Source organism: Anabrus simplex, chromosome 8, assembly GCF_040414725.1.
Source record: "Anabrus simplex isolate iqAnaSimp1 chromosome 8, ASM4041472v1, whole genome shotgun sequence".
NCBI classification, from domain to species: domain Eukaryota; kingdom Metazoa; phylum Arthropoda; class Insecta; order Orthoptera; family Tettigoniidae; genus Anabrus; species Anabrus simplex.
In genome coordinates this window covers 30,663,459-30,686,562 of record NC_090272.1, presented here as the reverse complement: position 1 = coordinate 30,686,562, position 23,104 = coordinate 30,663,459, and the positions used below count along the sequence as shown (strand labels likewise).

The following is a 23,104-nucleotide window of genomic DNA, read 5'->3' as shown; positions in this document are numbered from 1 at the left end:
CTATGCAGAGACAGAAGAGAAGAACGAAGACTTCAGCGGTACAAGGTTCAACTATACCCTGTAGTTAAGTATTCAACCAGTGAATATATGTACTATATGCATTCTTGTGTGTGATAGGAAAAGACTCAAAGACTCTTAGCAAGATTTGAAAGAGATCTAAAGGGTAAATGGTGTCAGAGATATTGTGTTTAACATTGTACATTTGTCTTGTATATATTGGTGTGTGAGAATATTCTTGGGTTTTAGAATATAATAGAGGTTCAAACTTTGCCGATCTGAATATACGCTCCCAGAATTCGAACCCAAGTCCTCAGCCCGTTGAACATCCCTTAGGGTCACGACAATATTTTCAGGTTGTGCCAGGTAACTGCAGAATGCTACAAGAGCAATGGACAGTTACGTTTAAGATTTGTAGATCTTGATGGACATGATCCATGGTTGATCTAGTTACCAGAGGATGGACAGTGGATGATGTTCTCCATGACAAGTATATGGACGGAAAGAAGTGGAAGAGGCTCATTAGCAGTACCCGGGAAACTGGAATTGTACAATGATGATATTTTGAGAATACACGTGGAAGAGTACCAAGGGAAATGATGTTAGGCACATACATACATATATATATATATATAGACTGCTCCGTACCGAGCATGTGGCCGCGCGGTTTGGGTCAAGTAGCTACCAGCTTGCATTCGGGAGATAATGTGTTTCAACCCCACTTTCATCAGCCTTGAAGATGGTTTACTGTGGTTTCCTATTTTCGCACCAGGCAAATGTCGGCGTTGCACCATAATTAAGACTGTGGCCGCTTCCTTCCCAGTCCCAGCTCTTTCCTATATCACCACCGCCATAAGACCTATCTGTACCTATGCGATGTAAAGCAAAAGAACTGTCAATTTCAGACTTTCAGTGTTCAGTCTGCAAACCTCTGTGAATTTACTAATCGCCACCAGAATCCTCTATCTGAAACTAGTTCTGTAACCTCGTTTAGTTCTATACCTCTTACCTTTAAATCGTTAGAAACCGAGTCTAACCATCGTTGTCTTGATTTCCCTCTACTTCTCTTACCTTCCATAACCGAGTCCATTATTCTCTTATCTTCCTCCATTTGCCTCACATGACCCCACCACGGATGCCAGTTTATGCATACAGCTTCATCCATCGAGTTCATTCCTCATCATCATGATCATCGAATTTACTTCCAGCAAGCCGGGAAGGAACTTTGTGAATGATATGCCTCCACTGAATTCTGTCCTGGTATAGATTTTCCCTCTCCACAGCATCCCATGTTACTCCTCTCCTCTTGAGATCTTCATTAACCTGGTCTGTCCATCTCTTTCCAGGACGTCCAACAGGCCTTCTTCCAGGCACCTCCATCTCCAGATACTTGCGTGGTGTTCGAGTTGGGTGCAGTAGCTTCACATGACCTAACCACTTCAATCTCTCAGCACATTCACCTGCAGATCTCTCCTTACATATTCATTGATTCTGTCTCTCTTGTTTTTCTGTAGAACTTCCCATGCTTGCATTTGACTCACTTCTCTCTTATTTATGACACAGGTCTCCAACTATACGTCATGACTGCCAGGAGATAGGTTTTATGCATTGTCTGTTTAACACTCAGAGGGACTCCCTTGTCCGTGATTAGGTTTTGTACTTGGTGGAAGAAGCTGAATCCTTTTGCTGTTCTGTTTAATACTTCTAGTTTGGCACTTCTATCACATGATATGACACTACCAATATAACAAACTTTTCACACTTTCAAACTTCTCTCCCTGCATGAACAGCTTCTCCACTGGGATTTAAGTCTGAGTCAGTGTGATACACAGGGGTATTTAAACGAGAGTCCATTGGGTTACGAAACTGAAGTCTCCATTTTTCGCCTTGCAGTGTGACGATTCGAAAGATGTGGCTTAACAGTGTCAGTTGATAGTACTGTATATTGGTGATTTGTGGATGAGAAAAAAGTAAGAAGAGAGTTCTTGTTTCCTAAACATCTGCAAACTACATACAAAGGTTCCGACATGTTTTCTACTATCAATTACTTTTTAACTGAAAGTGATTTGTCTTGGGATAAAGTTGTGGGAATTTGTACAGGTGCTGGGTTCACAGACTGGCTTCATGAAACTTGCCAAAGAAAGAATCCTGCTCTTATCCGTTCTTACTGCATTATCGACAGACAAGCCCTGGCTTCTAGAAGTTCACTACAGAAGCTCAATCATGTACTGAATGTGGCTACCAAAGTAGTTTATTTTATTATGTACCTGTTTATTTGCCTGCTTATGGCGCAGTAAACACCTTCTTGGTAAAGATACAACTACGGAAGCGCTGACTAACTCTTTATCACTTCCTCAATTCAACAAGCTTCTAGATAGAAAAATACAGGATCTGAGGAGTGGAGTGAGAGATTCTCCTTCAATATGAGTTCAAGCATTATTTTCATTACTTGACTGCAGAGGACTGGCAGTGCCAATTAGCAAGATCGCCCTCCTTCACTGAACTATAAACTTGACCATATTAATGGCTTATAAGTTAGTGGTCTGTATTGACTACATACAGTGACAAAAGTATTGACAAGGTGGATCATGTTACCTCCTGTTTTACAGTGGAGTAAGATTGTCACTTCACCACTGATGTCAATGTACTTCCAGATAAACTGCAAGAGGAAGTGCCAAAGAACAGTTTTGAGTAACAGGAATGGAAGAATTTTGGGCCAGTTTTCTTCCTGTTTATTGAAAAGTATCAAAGGAAGCCTTTAAAATTCTCGTAGAATTCTCATCCACTTGCTTCTGTGAAAAAAGAGTTTTCAACACTGTTCATCATAAAAACAAAACACTGCAGTCATCTGAACATGGAAAGTCACCTCAGGTGCGACTTAACAACCCCGAACATTAAGGAGCTGTTTAAAGTTTAGCAATGTCATTCATCCCATTGATATTCTGTGTTCTTGTGAGATGATTACAAACAAAACAAATGGCTGAAAGATGTTCATGTGAAATGTAAATAAATGTGAGTGAAAATCATTCATTTAGTTACAATGGAATTTAACTGTTCCATGTTTTTTTAATTAAATTTTCTCTTCAGGCAAACACTTTCAATTTGAAGCAAGAGCTTTTAATTATGACTATTTTTATAATATTCCAATTAACATTCTCATTTGTAGTTACATTACTTTTGATATTTATACAATAATATTTTATTAACTAGTTTGGTAAATGTCAGCTGGATACCTTCATGATAATTCTCAACAGTCTTCTTGCAATAATTGCAATTTCAAACCCCTTTAATTCAATCTACAACACTAAATTATTCACGAGTATAAGTGTTTAAGAAAAAATATTTGTATTAAATATCGTGAGGAGGGGGGGGGGGGGGGGATTTGAAGAGCTCACAAAAGGGGGGCATGAAATGGAAAAGTTTGAGAATCACTACTCTAAAGGTCAAGCCCTGTTACTGTAACTACAGAACTATCATGAGCAATTTGCGTTAGCTGTAAAAAAAGAGCCTCAGATCACTCCGGTGGCCAAAATTTTGAAATACGACTTTCTTGGTTGTCATCTTCCACTCCAGCCGACAACTTTTCGTCATGTCCAAAAATTGTTTTTGCCTTGCTTCTTTCAATCTCTTAAATGAGGCTTCTTTTTTCCATCATTCCTTGGAGAAGCTCAGTGCTGCTCTTCTTCTGAATAAACTTATTCAGGTCATAGCCACAGCTTCTCTTTTCTTCACCTCAAGGATATTTCTGCTGTCACTGGTGACGGTGCTTCTGAGGTAACAAAACTGACCAACATGTGCAATTTTTTTTATTACAAACCATTATTTCAGCCTCAGGTCTTTGAGAGGCGTTACTTATAACCACTGTTTTTGTCTTCTCAGTGTTCATTTTGAGGTTTCCCTAGGAGAGGATTTCAGCCAGGAGTGTTAGTGCTTCTATCATATTCCTTAGCACTATCAGCAACTATTGTAATATCTTATACAACACACCTGTTTACCATTAATTTTAATACCAGCTATTTTTGTTTTCATCACTGCTAATGCCTCCTTCATTTACATGAGCACGTTTCCTTGCAGGTACACTTTTCTCAGAAACAACTGAAAGTTTTTGTGGGTATTCACAGGATTCGTATCAATATGGGAGGTGAATTATATTTTGATAAGAATTAAAATTAAAACCAAACTCCATGGCCCAACAACGCGAAAGGGCTTTGGTCTGCCATGTGACTACTGTTCAACCCCAAGGCCTGCAGATTACGAGATGTCGTGTGGTCGGCAAGACGAATCCTCTCGACTGTTATTCTAGCCTTTCTAGACCAGCATCACCATTTCAACTTCAGATAGATCTTCAATTGTAATCAAAGAGGCTAAGTGGACCTTGAACCAACTTTCAGATCCAGGTAAAAATTCCTCTGGCTGGGAATCGATCCTGCAACCCTTGGGTAAGAGGCACATGTCCATACACCACGGGACCAGCACAATCAAAATTAAATCTAATAAAATATTAAATGCGAGAAACATACAACAGCATGTGCCCACTTTTTTTTTTAAAGTGACTATACGTGTTCAATGCCGGCTCCGTGGTATAGGGGTAGCGTGCCTGTCTCTTACCCGGAGGGCCCGGGTTCGATTCCCAGCCCGGTCAGGGATTTTTACCTGGACCTGAGGGCTGGTTCGAGGTCCACTCAGCTGTGTGATTAGAATTGAGGAGCTATCTGACGGTAAGATAGCGGCCCCGGTCTAGTAAGCAAAGAATAACGGCCGAGAGGATTCGTCGTACTGACCACACGACACCTCGTAATCTGCAGGCCCTCGGGCTGAGCAGCGGTCGCTTGGAAGGCCAAGGCCCTTCAAGGGCTGTAGTGCCATGGGGTTTGGTTTTTTATACGTGTTAAATAAGTAATGTGAAAGCAGGCAGCACTGTCTTGCCTTTCCTTATTTTTGCAGTCACTTTGGTTCATTTCACTTCAATTTCAGTTTGCTGTGGTTTGTACAGATTAAATATTAAGGATATGAAATTTTGGCCAAGTTCTACCTTTTTCATGGTTTGAAAGAGAAGTTCTCAGACTACTATGTCACTATAATTTTTTTTTTTTTTTTTTTTGCTAGTGGCTTTACGTCGCACCGACACAGATAGGTCTTACGGTGACGATGGGATAGGAAAGGCCTAGGAGTTGGAAGGAAGCAGCCGTGGCCTTAACTAAGGTTCAGCCCCAGCATTTGCCTGGTGTGAAAATGGGAAACCATAGAAAACCATCTTCAGGGCTGCCAACAGTGAGATTCGAACCCACTATCTCCCGGGTGCAAGCTCAGAGCCACATACTCCTAACTGCACGGCCAATTCGTCCGGTAAATTTGTTCTTTTAAAGAAAAGGAAACGAACATAAGGAAAGAGAGTGTGTGCTGATTACACATCTCTAGTTCCAGAGTTCCAATACACAACAGTTATAGTAAGACTGGACAGAATCTTATACCCCAAGGGCTAATCATTAATACCACTTCTATACCCACTAATGAACCACTTCATGGATTCTCTCTCAAGAGCACAATTTCCAAACATGTATATGGGATTGACTTGTCAGCATTTCACTGCTCTCAATTCTTTTTTATAGTGTATTCACCCAGTTGAGGACTGACCAATGTTCCGCAGCCAACAGAACAACTTGCATATACTGATTTTATGGTACCAACAACAAGTGCTATCAAACCTACATATCAATATGTCGCAGTCGATCTCCAGTGGAGAGTATATTTCTTTCACTCTTTTCAGTTAACTGTTGCTAAGAATCATCCATTGAAGAAAATAAAGGTGACTTGCCTTAAAAGAAAATAGCACATATTGCAGACAAATATAGACTGATAGGGTAAAAAATGTAACCCAAGACTGCTATTCCACCTCCTGCGCAATATGTCCCGACAGCTTAGCAGCGACAGTGGTGATGGTGGCAATGATGACAAGGACAACAAGACTATTTCTGTAAATGCTTCAAGCAAATGACGAATTCAAAATACAGTCCTATAACACATTTAATGATCAGTTACCTTGTGAATGATAATATACAGTGTCTCTCTTATAAACCCAGCCCGAACACACGGTACGGCAGCTGAACTATGGGAGGCGTGCGCATAGTTGTAAGCATGAGTCGTCAGTCTGAATCTCAGATGTTAATAACATGGTGAGACAGTTACCATTGCAACACCGTATTTTCATTTGTGAAAGTTCTGGTTTCATCTTGATGGTCGTGTGAACAGTCATAACTGTCGCTATTGGTGTGCAGAAAATGCAGAGAGGTACCAAGATGACATTTTGACACCATTCTTCCATCAGTTAATGCAAGAAGAAAAATCATGTGGATGGTTTCAACGAGATTCAGCCCTTGCTCATACAGCAAAAGATTCAGAAGTGTTTGCAGAAAGAGTAATCAGTGCTGGGCCCTGTTCCATGAACGAACTTTGCACTTTACAATTCTTTCTGTTCCACCATGATCTAGGTTTTACTTTACAATTTCTTCGCAAACTGAGAAGTCTTTGCGAATGAGTGATACGATCAAGTTTAATCCATGAGAAAACTGTATAATACTCCATGATTTTAATGCTTTATTTTTTGCAGCAAACTTGACAGTATAATTGTGGTACCGGTATTTAAAAAGTTTTAATCATGAGAAAGAAAGATAATTACAAGAAGCTGGCTGTGCTAGAAGCTGTCAAGGAGAAACGGGACATCCTTTCGACAACTTTAAAAGTAACCTCTCAAATTATGACAAGGATCAGTATTAACGAGAGTACCGTCAACACATCCACACACAGAAGGAAATTCACCCCTCATTAGAAATTCCGTCGCTATATTATGTGGATTCTCAGGCCAACTTACTATGTTAGGAAATATTACATTTACTATAGCATCTATGACTTTGGTAACAGTTCTGCAAATAATTGATTTTGATGTCCCATGCATTGCTGCTACACCAATGTAAACATACGAGAATCTGTTACTTTTTGGAAAGGGATTGACTTCTTTTTGTTGCATGTTTCAATAAATGACCAATCATTTCAAGAATATAGTCACAGCCTGTGTTGAGGTAATACGAAAACACTCACGAAATTTTCGTCGAAGTGAGGTTATGAAAATTAATCCTGTCTTTGAACGTTCTCTTGTTGGATTCTTCATCACTGTCCTCACTTGATGATAACAAAAGCTCTTGTGATAACATGTTTATAACACTAAACCAAACTCTACGCCGAGAAACTAGTATACATACTTGTTAATTAACAGATGAAAAGGGAATAGTCTCTTTGCAAGATTTATGAAAACTTTTCACTTTATTTCTTTGCACTTTGCATTTCTGTACCAATGGAGGAACATAATGCGCTTGAAAAGTGAAAAGATTCCTAACTTTTCACTTTGCAAGCTAAATCTGAAGAGTGATGGTGGAACAAAATCTGAACAGAAAAGTGCAAAGTTGTGAAGTTCGTTCATGGAACAGGCCCCTGGTCTACTTCTCCCTCGTTCTCCAGATCTAACAGTGTGTGATTTTTTACTTGTGGGGTAAATTGAAATTAAAAGTGTATCGAACAAATCCTCACACACTCGAGGAAATGAATAAAAACATTATGAATGAAATCAGAACATTACAGTGGCAGATCTCACTCGCGTCGGCCTGAATGGGGTTACCAGATATAATGCCTGTATAACTCAGGATGGACGACACTTCCAGCATCTCTTATAAGGTAAAATATCCTATAAGACTGTATGTACGCTTAAAGCAGGGTGGCCGCGTGCGACATAAGTTCGGCTGAGGCAGCTGCGTTCAGTCTGTGTTTATAAGAGACCCTGTATATCATATATGCTGATTTTTTAAACTGAAGCAAACATAATAATTTAGGAGTAATAGTAACAAGTTTCAAAAATGTCACACGGACAAAAGGAAGAAGACTGAATGCAGGGGAGGCAAAAGCTGGCTGGTGCAGCAGAGCAGTGGAGTCAGAACTGACTGTTTTGTTGGAAGATTTAGTTCAGGATTAGACTGTACTTAAATTACAGAACACGTATATACAATACGGAATTTTGCTTAGCTGTGCTTTATAACACACGTACCTGGCAGTGGAATCCTGCAATTTCCAATTAAAGAATTCAACTCCGCAATATGTATCAGTATTCTTCTGAATGACTACTTAACACTTCACTCATGGTTATGTCATCGTACTCAAATGCCACTGGATCCTTTCCTGCCACACTATTATCTATCCCCATTTCACTTACATTTGTTGGCACCAGACAGTCAGATTCGGGGTAGGAAAATTCAGACTCTGTATAGTTATACATACGTTCCAGTGCAACTGTTCTGTTCATGCATTCTAGGTCTTTGACAGACATCACATAATCCTCATTAGAAAAGCCATAAAAGCCATGTTCATCCGTAACTATTACCTTGAGAGAACAGAAATTCCAACCATCATCAGGAAACCCTGGAAACCCATCAAGATCACTTCCATCATCCGAAAACCCGATAAATCCAGAAACATCTGAATCATTGTCTGAGTCATGGAATTTGAGTGTCTGATTGATGCACAAATGTCCACCATCGTCGGGAAACCCAATGAAGTCCGATTCATCATCAGAGTCTTTGTGCACAGATGAGCCATTCACTGTAGCTCCTGTAATACGTGACTCTTTCTTGTGTGGTGCAGTTGAAGACTCGACTTTGTCAGCAGGAACAGAAGTCTTCTTCTTTCGCAAACTCTTACGACGTTTTGTAGTTCTGTTACAATGTTTCTCATTACTTTCTAACCACTTGAGTAAGCTGAAATGTTTAGGATCGGTGTAGATGTCATTGTAATCTGTTTGTTTACTTCTTAAATATTCCAAGTCCAAGTTGATTCCAGCCCGCACATTCAAAGGCAATCGCTTTTTAGGAGGTAAAGACAGGGTTTCTGGAGCAATGAAATCCTGTTTATCCATGCTTTCTTTGTGATCAACCCGTGCCAACGCAGCCTGAAGACGAGCCGATATCTCAAATGCCTGTAACAGAATATCCACACTTTAGAAAAAACAGATTTCTTAAATACAATTTTGGTCAAAGCAGCTGAATTACATAGGACAATAAATATTTTGGTCACCTCCTCTGAAATAACAAGTACAGCCTGATACACATGATCACGTAAGGCAAGACAAGATGGAAATGAGGTGCAAGAGAATCAGTCATCTAAGAAGTCCTAGCTCATTGTCTAGGGAATGCCTGGATCTAAAACAATTTTTAAAAATGCATTGTACTATGAGGCTTCTCTTGGATGAATGTTGCAAACTTCTGGGCAGTGGAACTTTGAAATGAACTGTCAAGATGTATATACCTATCAATGTGTATACACAGTATTGTAATGTACACAAATTCACTAATATAATTTATAATAGCCTGTACACTAGTTTTTTTTCTCTCTCTTACAAAATTATACAAAACTATTTTAATCCTCCTAGTCAATACTATATATTTTTTACGTCCAATTAAGACTAAACATCACACACAAATAGACATGTTTCGACTTGGCATGATGAATTAAAAACATAGGAAACATACAAAATGAAATGTTAGTTTAAAAGTTTTTTAAAAAGCATGATGAAAGTTGAAAATCTGAAATGTTGATTGTTAATACAGTCTTGAGCTGGAAGTCTTTCAGTTTCAATGTTTTTTGTTGTCCTTTGCTGTGGTTCAACTGGTATCTGTAAACTGTTGGCTTAGTTGTGTTAAGAACTAGTGTTAGGGTTAAGGTCCATCCAATCAATACACTTCACTTTTCTTTTTCTTTCTAGTTTCATTCTAGTTCTTAAATTACTATATTACCCGGCGAGTTGGCCGTGAGCGTAGAGGCGCGCGGCTGTGAGCTTGCATCCGGGAGATAGTAGGTTCGAATCCCACTATCGGCAGCCCTGAAAATGGTTTTCCGTGGTTTTTGATCTGATTTCCGTGGTTTCCCATTTTCACACCAGGCAAATGCTGGGGCTGTACCTTAATTAAGGCCACTGCCGCTTCCTTCCAACTCCTAGGCCTTTCCTATCCCCCTAGCAAAAAAAAAAAAAAAAAATTACTATATCAATACAGATCTATATGATGAAGTTTGTAAATTGAAAAAATTAGTAGCTGTGTTCCGACATGGGCTGATATACATAAGCATTATTGCTGTATAGGGAGAATAATTTAAGTGTTCAGACTTCTGCTCGCATACCATGGGAAGTCCCAAGAGAGCGCCATATGGCTTCTGTCAACACTGGCGAGATAAGAAGTGTTCACTGCCAGCGCACAGCTGTTTAGCACTCTGTCTCTCAGTTCACTAGAAACTATTGGACTTTTACGGTGTGTTGCGAGGTTATTATCACGACGGTTAAATACAGTATAGAGCAAAGAATATTTTTGGTCGAGTGTTATTTGCATAAGAAGAAGAAACCAGTTAAAAGGTGCCTTCGAAAATTCCGTAAACAATTTGCCAGTGCGACAGTACCATCAAAATGTTACGTACATCAGCTCGTTTACAAATGGCGTAGTACTGGTTCCGCAAGCAATAAGAAAAAGAAGCAAAGGAGAACAGCTCTCACACGGGAGAGGTTAGAAGATATACAGGCAAGACTCCAGGTCAGTCCACATAAGTCGCTTCGGAGAGTAGTTCAGGAAAGTGGTATTTCACCTTCTTCAGCAAGTAATGCAACAAAACTGTTACATTTACGATCTTATCAGACTCATTCAGTCCATAACACACTGCCTACAGATTTCAATGCAAGAATACGATTTTGCAATTGCCTAATGAATAGTGTCCACGACTGTATTATGGATCCGAACTTCCTTTTTATGAGCGACGAAGCCTGGTTTCTTTTGAGTGGATATGTCAATTCACAGAACAATATAATACGATCTTTGGCAGATATCCAGGTCCACACAACCCAACATCACGTAAACAGTATTTCATGGTTGACAATGACACTGGTTAAATAAAATTCCGGAAACTCAATCGTCAAAAATTACCAGTGTTTCTCCCCAGTGCAGCATGGGATCATCAGTTGGATACCGCACCTTCCCAAAACACTGGTTGGCTAGCATGCCGGTAGCGACACAACTGCAAGCTATATATGTGATAAGCACAATGCAGTGCTGACGTACTAGGGGGGGAATTGCATCACTACTTGCTATATATGCCCTCTCGGGCTAACATGACCAAAAATGTTCTTATCACATGTATAGCTTGCAGCGGTGTCTCTACTGGCGTGCTAGCTGGCCAATGTATTGGGAAGGTGCAGTATCCAACAGATGAGCCCATGCCGCACTAGAGTGAAACACTGGTCATTTTTTACGATTGAGTTTCCTGAATTTTATTTAGCTATCTCAATCGGAAGGCATATTTTTGGCAATGACACTGGTTGATTTCTGTGCAGATGTCCACAGCTGTAAGCCTTCTGCTATACTTGCTTAAGACCAAAATCTCACCAAGTCTCCCACCTTATTGCTACCAAAACAGCAGCAGATAATCATCTAGGATGTCCACTATGTACCTGATCTAAAACCAGAGCAAATGCCAAATTCATAAATCCCTACTTTTGCAGCAATCTGTCAGTCTGACCAACCATCTTGTAAGCATATGCTGTAGCAAACTTTTTTTTCATTTACACTATACTAGCTTTTATTTTCCAGCAGTGAGTCTCTACCCTGCAAAAATTGGAGTAGTTCTGAAGGGAAATCAGTGTTGAAAAACAGTCTAAACCATTCAAAATGGAGGTAAACTACTGTAGTTTGCATTACAGCTAACAATAGCAGATTTCATCACAAAGAAAATAAGTCTCTCTTAAAAATCACAAATGCTTTGGTACAGCAATATAACAGAATCCAGACAGACATTTGGTGCCCACAGTCAGAAGATTATATTCACTCTTCATATACATACATAATATCTAAATAATAATGAAATATATTCCACTGTCTAATAGATCAGAATGGACAAATACCTGCAGCAGGAAATAGATCATAAATTCAATAAATCTCATTTGTATCAGTTTCAAGAATAGGCTATACAGAATTTCAAAAGTGAGTTGGAACTTTTGATATTAGTGTACGCGGCTTAACTCGGCACACAAAAGTAGTTCATATCCAGCTAAATGATACAAAGTGGTCAATATCACAGATTCTATTTGACGCTAGTGTACGTGTCTGGCCAGGTTTGCCCCGCTAAACAATGGAGTAGAGCGACACCTTCATAGCAAGTCCGCCAGGCATTTTCTCTTTTCCTTCACTTACTGTACTGAAGGCTATCTTCTACACCAAGTAAACCATTACTGATTAATGGTATTTCAGTAGCATTTCCTCTACTGAGGGCCTATTGTCCTCCAAGAAAGGATCATCCGCCTCATCCGCCCAAAGCCGTTGGCCCTTGTCAGGGGGTCAGGTTATTTTCCACTCCTTAACACTTGACGTGGAGTCTGTCTGTAACAGTCTAAGTTTGTCATGCCAGGCGGACTTGCTATGAAGGTGCCACTCGGTTTTACTCGAGTCAGCATCAGTCCGTTGCAGTTTCGGTATCTGACACCACATGTTTCATGCATATGTGCCGTGGTGAATGATGCCGAAATCACAGTATGCTGGTCACCTCTTGGCAAGCTGCAATCCACCTAGGCTAAACATTGGAAGTCACACTTTTGTCTGGTGGGTCGCCTCACATGCAGTCGAAATAATAAAGGAAAACAAATGACAATTGCAACATGGAATATTCGAACACTGCTTGACATGAAAGAGAGTGACAAACCTGAAGAAAAAAACAGCTCTTGTTACCCACAAGATTTCTAGATTGAATATTGATATACAGTAGCTGCCCTGACTGAAACGAGATTATCCAGTCAATGCAAAGTTACTGAGTCCAACTTAGGATATACCATATTTCGGAAGGGTAAGGATGAGGGAGAGTGGCGTATTCATTGTGTTGGATTTGCCGTGAAGACAAATCATGTTAATGATCACCAATTTGCCCCAACTGCAATTTATAAGTTAGGTTCTTCACTAAGCAAAAACTAATTTTGAATAAATAAATGTAAAAACTAGCATAAAAAGAAAAATAACTTAACAGAGATGTCTTCAATTGCAATTAGTGAAAGAGTTATGACCCACCACAGAACACTCTCCGCACATGGTTTCATGACTCATCTCTTTTTATGCTCCAACATTAGATGCCAATTAAGATGCTAGAAACCAGTTCAGTGTTCTCCCTAGAACCTTTTTAAAGGGCGCACCAACCTGCCGTTTTTACATAGGCCTACCGCCGCTAACAATCTAGATATGTGCTAGTTTCCTCAAAAGGGTAAACAAAGGAGTGGATAGGGAACAAACACTGACTTCTTGCAGGAAGCAGGCAATGTAAACAAATGCATGTTTATTCATTCCTAATTCTGGCTATCATTTCCAGATTTACTTCTGGCTGAAATCTATCTGGATCACTTAGAACACACCAAATGAATATTAACAACACCTTTAATAATATTATTTTTTGGACAAGATATGTGGTGATCATGAACGTAAGTGCCATCACCACTCTATCCAATCTTAATCACATTGACCCACACATCAAGTTTACACTAGAATCAGAGAATGATAAAAAACTCAATTATTTAGATCTAATGATTATCAAACAACCTACAAGATTTTTAGAAAACCAACTCAAACTGTGAACACAATCCATCAAGATTCCATACACCCACATGCCCAAAAATTTGCAGCATACCATAGTATGGCTTTTAGCATCCTGCTGTCTAAAAAAGAACTACAAAATTAATTAAACACCATTCCCAGTATAGCTAAATTTAATGGCTACAACAGCTCCTTTATAGAGAAAACCATTAATAAACATAAACAGCAATCTTCAACCAGATTAACAAAAGAAAATACAACAATTTTTTTTATCTACTGTTACATTTAACAATAAACACAAGTCTACCAAATCACAAGCATGACATCAAAATAGCCTTCAAAACTTGTAACAGAAACACAGATATTTTAAACAATACCAATTCTATTAATCATAGCAATAAGTTCACCAAGTTAGGTGTTTACAGACTCAATTGTAATAATTGTAACGCATCATATGTCGGTCAAACAGGTAGGAGCTTCATACAAGATAGTTAGAGCATTTTAACGCCCTGAAATATAACACATTTTTGGCCATGAGTGATATTAACCATAAGTTCACTAATGTTAACCAAGATATAAAAATTCTCAAAGTTATACAAAAAGGCCCCCCTGCTCAATATTACGGAAAATTGTTTTATCCATCTGGAACAGTTTTTCGATCGTAACTTCAATCTAAATGAAATTTCAGATAAATCAAACATTTTATTTCACCTTTTAATTCCTATCTTTAGTAATCATGTCTTAGATAAAAATAATTCTTTATTTTATAATCTCTTTAAATTCACCTCTCAGGAGCAGTCTTTCTGAATCCTTCAGCCCCACCTTAGACACCCCTTCTCTCCTTCCTCCCCTTCCCCTCCCTTTTTTACTCCTCCCATCCTCTCCCTATCTACTCCTTTATTTATATTGCCTGCCTCCTACAAGTCAATGCTTGTTCCCTATCCACTCCTTTGTTTCCCTGGCCTGCCTGCTTCCTCCAGCAAGTCAGTGCTTTTTCTACATCCGATATTAGATATACCGGTACTGTACATTTCACTATAGAGGTGAGTCTCATAAATCATTTTTATGCTTGATGATGCCGAATTATAAATATTATATGCCAGAAAACTGAATCTTAATGAGGCTCATTATAGTTCAAGTTTCATTATGATACAGGTTCTGCACCAATCAAGAGTTCAGATTTTCGTTTTATGATACCGGTTCTCCACCAATCAGAGTTCAGATTTTCATTATGATACAACTGTTTGACCAATTAGGTAAGGATAGCATCGCACCTGCGGTCAACGCACTAGCTTCGCACTTGTTTCCAAAATCAAACATGTTGGACACATATATTAACATCAATGCACCTTCTACTTCCAATATTCCATAACCACACAGCTATTTCCCGCAAATTCACTTCACCAACTGTACAATAAACAATTTGTATTTGAAATAAAGCTAGGTAACGATAACCTTCTATCAAAGCTTTGAAAACATGACATTGTCAAGGTCTCTGATTCACTCATGGAAAATCAATAACCCAGCGCATGCGCTCTGTTCTGTAAACTGTTAATGCGGTCAAACATAAAAGATATTCGGCAATGGGAGAACATATGGTTGAAATGAATCATAAATTTACAGACATTTCCAATGCCATGAAATTATTACATTCGATCAAATAGGGAAAACTGATGAATGTTTTGGAAAATTTAGAAATTTACCTTACACAAAAATGTAATTCTGAATCAAGTTTAAATGAGAAAAGTACAGAAGATAACCCACTGTTTAGGCTAGCATATAATCATTTAAGGAACAAAAAGAAGAAGAAAAGAAGAAAAACTTGAAGATCCTAAATTTGTGTAGTGTTCTCATTCAGTTCAACCAAAATTGTATGTATTGATCATTTTTATAATATTTCATAAGTTCTCTTTACTCTTTGATATGATGTATTGGGACACAATACTCCTTCAAATTGTAAAACAAAAGATTGTGTCATATTGTGTTATTCTTTGATCTAACCACTGATGAAGGGAATGGTTGAGATTTCCCGAAACATGTATGGTTTAATTAATAATGTTTCTTTCATTTAATGAGTGTATTGATCAAGGCGGATTTAAATAAATTATTATAAATAGTTATATTACACATTCTGTTCTGTAAACTCAACTGTCAAGCGACATCTCGACAGAAATTCATGAATATTTAAAAAATAGAGTTATAATTATCGTCGAACGTAAACAGTTGTATGCAACTCGCCTATAATGGTAATTAAAACACTCTTATGGAAATTATAAAACTTGCTTTGCTCGTTTTATAAACATACTCGTATCTTAATTATTGCCATGATAGGCTTGTTACATAACATACTATTCTCCTTTTTAACTTCTTTTCTGTATATGTATTCATTCCTACTTCTGGCTATCATATCCAGATTTACTTCTTTGCCTGAGGTCCTAAGTCAACTTAAAGACATCATATTATGACTAGGTCATAACCATAATTTTTGCTTATGTATTTTAATGTTATAATTATTCTTGCAACATTGTCTTTGTCTGGTATGCATATGTTTTAGTTATCACATAATCTGTTTAATTTTTATTTGGCTGAAGATGGCCAGATAGTGGGGTAAGACATCCCTAGCATCTCTAGGGGAGGGGATAACATATAAAAATAATTGAAAACAACCGATATTAGTGTCAAGTCTTCGTTGTCACTGAGATGAATTGTGACACACTGGATGTTGTTTAAGTCCAAGTTCAGCTTCTATCAGCATGGGGGTTCAGGAGCAAAAACAAAAATTTCCAAAATTACCAGGAGTGTTGATTCCACAGATTTTGGGGTCCATAGACTGATTGACAGTCTCAGTGACAGAATCATGTACATCATATCAATATTGTGACATGTAAATACACAGAGTTAGGCCTGTAACTTAGCTGGAAGAATATTTCTCCACTCTTCATAATCGCGAGTTCAAATGATGCTGAAGACTTTCCCAATGATGTGCCTCTACATCCCCAACAACCATGGATGGCTCCCTCGCCATTCAATGCCACTCTCAGTAAACTGAATCGTGGCAAGACTCGTGGCTCAGATAACATTCCCCTGGAATTGGTTCAAAGTGGAGGTCTACCTCTACAGACCAGACTTCTTACTCTTATCATCTTCATATGGAAAAACTGTAAAGTACGTCGTAACCTTAAAAATGCCACTGTCGCTACTCTATTCAAGAAAGGTCATCACAGTGTTTGTGGCAACTATTGTGGTATATCATTGTTACCTATAGCAGGTTAAATCTTTGCTAGTATTTTGCTCAATCACCAGCAGATATATTTCTGAGAGTAACCTATCTGAGTCACAGTGCAGCTTTTGAACCTCCAGAGGCACGACAGATACGATCTTCTGTGCTACCTTCAGAATAAAATTACCTACTGTATACAGGTTACTGCTATGCAGTATAGAACAAAGGCAAGCAGTGTATAAGCAGTCTGTTGTACTTTCAGAGCTCAGTGCGTAGTCTAACATAGAGCAGACAGGCGCATATGGAAATAACATAATTACGAAACAAAAAAAAACTGGTGGGAAAAGGAAAGAAACGCAACTCCGGAGGGAAGGAAAATAATTATTCGGCTGCACAACCAGTTTAAATCATTAGCAGAGATCAGGAGGCTTGTTGGATGACATCGTACAACCATCCAGTCTATAACAGACTGGTTTGGAAAAATCAAAGCCATGGAAAATCTATCAAGGAGTGGTAAATACATACAGTTAGGCCTGTAACTTAGCTGGAAAGAATATTTCTCCACTCTTCTTAATTGGAGTTCAAATGATGCTGAAGACTTTCTCAATGATGTGCCTCTACTTTCCCAACAACCAAGGATGGTTCCCCCGCCAACATTCAAGGAATTCAATGCCGCTCTCAGTAAACCGAAACCTGGCAAGACTCCTGGCTCAGATAACATTCCCCTGGAATTGATTCAAAGTGGAGGCCTACCTCTAGACTTCTTACTCTTTCTTTTCCTCTTAATGTGGGAAAACTGTGACGTACCTGGTAACCAGTGGAAAACTCAAGGTTAGGAGAAAGAAGAATGAAGAGCTAGAACTGAGAAATTTCATTCCCTCTGTTAAACGTGGTGATGGCTACATAATATTATGGGGCAGCACGAGTGCATCAGATGTTGGCAAGCTTCACATAATTGATGGGATCATGAACCACACAGAACATATCAAGATCCTAAAAGAAGAACTGCCTGCTAGTATGGAAAAAACTGGGAATGGGAGACTGCTGGATATTCATGCAGGACGATGATCCTAAGCACACTGTGCAACACGAAGAGATGTGGCTCCTATACAATACTCCCCAACAAATTCCAACTCCTCCCCAGCCACCCGACATAAACCCAGTCAAGCATATATGGAGCATCCTAAAGGAAAAGATAAGAAAGAACCACCAAAAACAAGGAAAGCCGGAAACCAGATCTACTCGAGGAATGGGATCTCATACCAGCTTCTGAAACTGCAAAATGTGTGAATTCCATGCAAAGACTTCAGGCAATCATCAGAGCCAAAGGATACCCCTCTAAGGACTGAACTGTGATTCGTGTATTGAATTTTAGACTGTATGACGACTTTTTGTATCTGAAAAAAGTATGTATTTTTATTTTTTAATATTTCATTTTTATTATTTACATATATGTAAGGAAACATGGTAAAAATTTTCATCGAACAGGACAATTTTGAACTTTTTTTTTTTTTTTTTTTTTTTTTTTTTTGTTCTTTGTGCACTTACTTGTTGACTTACATAATTATAAAAGGAAACTTAATGAAGCAGACTATGCAGGCCCTTGGGTAAGTTATTCCAATCCCTGACTCTCCTTCCTATGAACAAATATTTGCCCCAATTTGTCCTCTTGAATTTCAACTTTATCTTCATATTGTGATCTTTCCTACTTTTAAAGACACTATTCAAACTTACTCGTCTACTAGTCACTCCACGCCAGCTCTCCACTGACAGCTCGGAACATAACACTTAGTCTTCCAAGTTTAATAATACCGGTAACTTCATTGTTCTGTTTAGCAGAGCACTGTCTCCTAAGAAAAGCACTTAAACTTCTTCGTAAAGGCAAAAATCAATTTTCTCTCAATCAAAGATGCTTAACAGCTCCCAAGTATTGTAACTGTTAAAAGCTTGTAAATAAGCTGCAATCTTGTTGCAAAAATGATCACTGACTCATTTAAATATCATTCCTATAAACACAGCTCCTCATTTAAAATGGTAACAACTCAGCATTTTCTTAAAGTAACTAAATGCTGCCTGAATGATGCAATATCAACACAAATTTATGGGTTATTCCTAACAACCCTCCGATGCTCATCAACACTTTGTGACAGTCATACAGTAAGCAAGAAATACCTAAGGTAGATGCGCCAGTAGCTGACACTTTAATACATAGTCCAGGGACAAAAGTTTGCTAAACAAGTCACACATTATCTTTATGTACCATCAGACAGATCTCTTTGTGCTCAAGATGCATAAAAAGAAAATATTTATGTAATCAATAATTATCCCTTAAAATTAATTTTTTAAATTTGTGTTTTTGTACCTGTAGCTGACATCTCATTTTCCCTCATCTCCTAAGGCAGACACTTTTCGCACCTATAGCCAACATAGATTATACTGTATGACATAACAAAATAAATTACCCTTTAATCAACTAATCATTGTTACAGATATCCTGTACATTATAAGCAGGATACTTCCCCCCAACCTTGTACAGAGGAGCAGTTTTTGGTACCCCTTATTCTGAATCTGCCATATTTACTGGCATTCCTCGTTACACCTCACCAATGCAGCAGCAATACATGACTGTGGATACTTAATGAATTTACTTTGTGGAGGGTCCATTTTATTCCACAGCCTGAAAAATAGATGTGACAAAATTTTTAAAATACACACACTGTGTATCAGTTTTGCATATGGTTTGCATCAGCTGCCTACACCTGAAGCATGGGGTCAGGTTCCCTTATTGGAGAATCGCATAAAAAGAAATATTATATCTAGCTAATATATATGTATGTCCAACCTTTGTCCCGTTCCTCTAAGGGGTCGGGTATATATATTTTATTTTTTTTTTGCCACGGGCTTTACGTCGCGCCGACACAGATAGGTCTTATGGCGACGATGGGATAGGAAAGGCCTAGGAGTTGGAAGGAAGCGGCCGTGGCCTTAATTAAGGTACAGCCCCAGCGGGTCGGGTATAAAGAGAGATTGGAATAATAACAATAAGTTAATATAAAGAGAGATGCCTCCTCTGCGAACCATGTGACCTTGCCGCGGTGGGGAGGCTTGCGTGTCCCAATGATGCAGATAGCCGAGCCGCAGGTGCAACCATATCGGACGGGTATCTGTTGAGAGACCAGACTAACGAATGGTTCATCGAAAGGGGGGTAGCAGCCTTTCGGTAGTTACAAGGGCGGCAGTCTAGATGATTGACTGATACGGCCTTGTAATAATACTCAACATGGCTTAGCTGTGTTGATACTGCTACACGGCTGAAAGCAACGGGAAACTACAGCCGTAACTACCTCCCGAGGACATGCAGCTCTCTCTGTATGAATGGTGTTCTGATGATGGCTTCCTCCTGGGTAAAATATTCCGGAGGTAAACTAGTCCCCCATTCGGATCTCCAGGTGGGGACTACACGAGAAGGGGCGATCATCAGAAAGATGGATACTGACATTCTGCGAGTCGGAGCGTGGAATGTTAGAAGTTTGAATCGTTGTGGTAGGTTAGAGAATCTGAAAAGGGAGATGGATAGGCAAAAGTTAGATGTAGTTGGTATAAGTGAAGTACGTTGGCAGGAAGAACAGGATTTTTGGTCAGGCGACCACCGAATTATCAACACAAAATCAAACAGGGGAAACGCAGGAGTTGGTTTAATAATTAATAAGAAAATAGGGCAGCGGGTAAGTTACTACGACCAGCATAGTGAAAGAATTATTGTCGTCAAGATAGACACCAAACCAATGCCCACCACAATAGTGCAGGTCTATATGCCTACTAGTTCAGCGGATGATGAAGAAATCGAAAGAATATATGAAGAGATAGAAGATTTAATACAATATGTAAAAGGTGACGAGAATCTAATTGTGATGGGAGACTGGAGTGCAGCGGTAGGCCAAGGAAGAGAAGGTAGTACAGTAGGAGAATTTGGATTGGGACAAAGGAGCGAAAGAGGAAGTCGGCTGGCTGAATTCTGCGCTGATCATAATTTAGTCCTTGCCAATACTTGGTTCAAACACCACAAACGACGGCTGTATACGTGGACGAGACCTGGAGACACCGGAAGGTATCAAATAGACTTCATTATGATTAAGCAGAGATTCAGAAACCAGGTGTTGGATTGCAGACGTGGACTCTGACCATAACTTGTTGGTCATGAAATGCCATCTGAAGTTGAAGAAATTGAAGAAAGGAAAGAATGCAAAAAGATGGGATCTAGAAAAGTTGAAAGAAAAGAGTGTGAGGGATTGTTTCAAGGAACATGTTGCACAAGGACTAAATGAAAAGGCTGAAGGAAACACTATAGAGGAAGAGTGGAGAGTCATGAAAAATGAAGTCGGTAGGGCTGCTGAAGAAATGTTAGGAAGGAAGAAAAGATCAACTAAGAATCAGTGGATAACTCAGGAGATACTAGACCTGATTGACAAAAATACAAGAATGCTAGAAATGAAGAGGGCAGAAAAGAATACAGGCGATTAAAGAATCAAGTGGATAGAAAGTGCAAGGTAACCAAGGAAGAATGGCTGAAGGAGAAGTGCAAGGATGTCGAAGGCTGTATGGTCCTGGGAAAGGTAGATGCTGCATACAGGAAAATCAAGGAAACCTTTGGAGAAAGGAAATCTAGGTACATGAATATTAAGAGCTCAGATGGAAAGCCACTTCTAGGGAAAGAAGACAAAGCAGAAAGATGGCAGGAGCATATCCACCAGTTGTATCAAGGTAAAGATGTAGATAATTTCGTTCTGGAACATGAAGAGGCTGTTGATGATGATGAAATGGGAGACCCAATTTTGAGGTCAGAGTTTGACAGAGCTGTGAGTGACCTCAATAGGAACAAGGCACCTGAAATTATGACATTCCCTCTGAATTACTGACTGCCTTAGGAGAAACCAGCATGGCAAGGTTATTTCATTTAGTGTGCAAGATATATGAGACAGGAGAAGTCCCATCCGATTTTTGGCAGAATGTTGTTATACCTATTCCCAAGAAAGCCGGTGCTGACAGGTGTGAAAACTACCGCACCATTCGTTTAGTATCTTATGCCTGCAAAATTTTAACACGTATTATTTATAGGAGAATGGAAAAACAAGTGGAAGCTGAGTTGGGGGAAGATCAATTTGGCTTCAGAAGAAATGTAGGAACACGTGAGGCAATCCTGACTTTACGTCTGATCTTAGAGGATCGAATCAAGAAGGACAAGCCCACGTACATGGCATTCGGAGATCTAGAAAAGGCATTCGATAATGTTGATTGGACCAAGCTATTTATGATTCTGAAGATGATAGGGATCAGATACCGAGAACGAAGAATTATCTACAATCTGTATAAAAATCAGTCTGCAGTGATAAGAATCGAGGGCTTTGAAAAAGAAGCAGCAATCCAGAAAGGAGTGAGGCAAGGCTGCAGTTTGTCCCCTCTCCTTTTCAATGTTTACATAGAACAGGCAGTAAAGGAAATCAAAGAAAAATTTGGAAAGGGAATCACAGTCCAAGGAGAGGAAATCAAAACCTTGAGATTTGCCGATGATATTGTTATTTTATCTGAGACTGCAGAAGATCTCGAGAAGTTGCTGAATGGTATGGATGAAGTCTTGGGTAAGGAGTACCAGATGAAAATAAGTAAGTCCAAAACAAAAGTAATGGAGTGCAGTCAAACAAAGGCAGGTGATGTAGGAAACATTAGATTAGGAATTGAAGTCTTAAAGGAAGTAGATGAATATTGTTACTTGGGTAGTAAAATAACTAACGATGGCAGAAGTAAGGAGGACATAAAATGCAGACTAGCACAAGCAATGAAGAGTTTTCTTAAGAAAAGAAATTTGCTCACTTCAAACATTGATATCGGAATCAGAAAGATGTTTTTGAAAACTTTCGTGTGGAGCGTGGCGTTGTATGGAAGTGAAACATGGACGATAACTAGCTCAGAAAGAAAGAGAATAGAAGCTTTTGAAATGTGGTGTTACAGAAGAATGCTGAAGGTGAGATGGATAGATCGAATCACGAATGAAGAGATACTGAATCGAATTGGTGAGAGGAGATCGATTTCGCTAAATTTGACAAGAAGAAGAGATAGAATGATAGGACACATCTTAAGACACCCAGGACTTGTTCAGTTGGCTTTTGAAGGAAGTGTAGGTGGTAAGAACGGTAGGGGTAGACCAAGGCATGAATATGACAAGCAGATTAGAGCAGATGTA

At 39.0% G+C, this 23,104-nt stretch overlaps 1 protein-coding gene across 1 annotated transcript in view; it reads right to left on the bottom strand.

Annotated features, from left to right (window-relative positions):
• Window positions 1-23,104, bottom strand: part of LOC136879071 (uncharacterized) — a 45,715-nt gene that overhangs the window by 19,485 nt on the left and 3,126 nt on the right. The window contains exon 2 of the mRNA XM_067152820.2: window positions 8,423-9,013. Within this exon, the coding sequence (XP_067008921.2) occupies window positions 8,423-9,013 (591 nt within the window). The remainder of the gene's footprint in view (window positions 1-8,422; window positions 9,014-23,104) is intronic.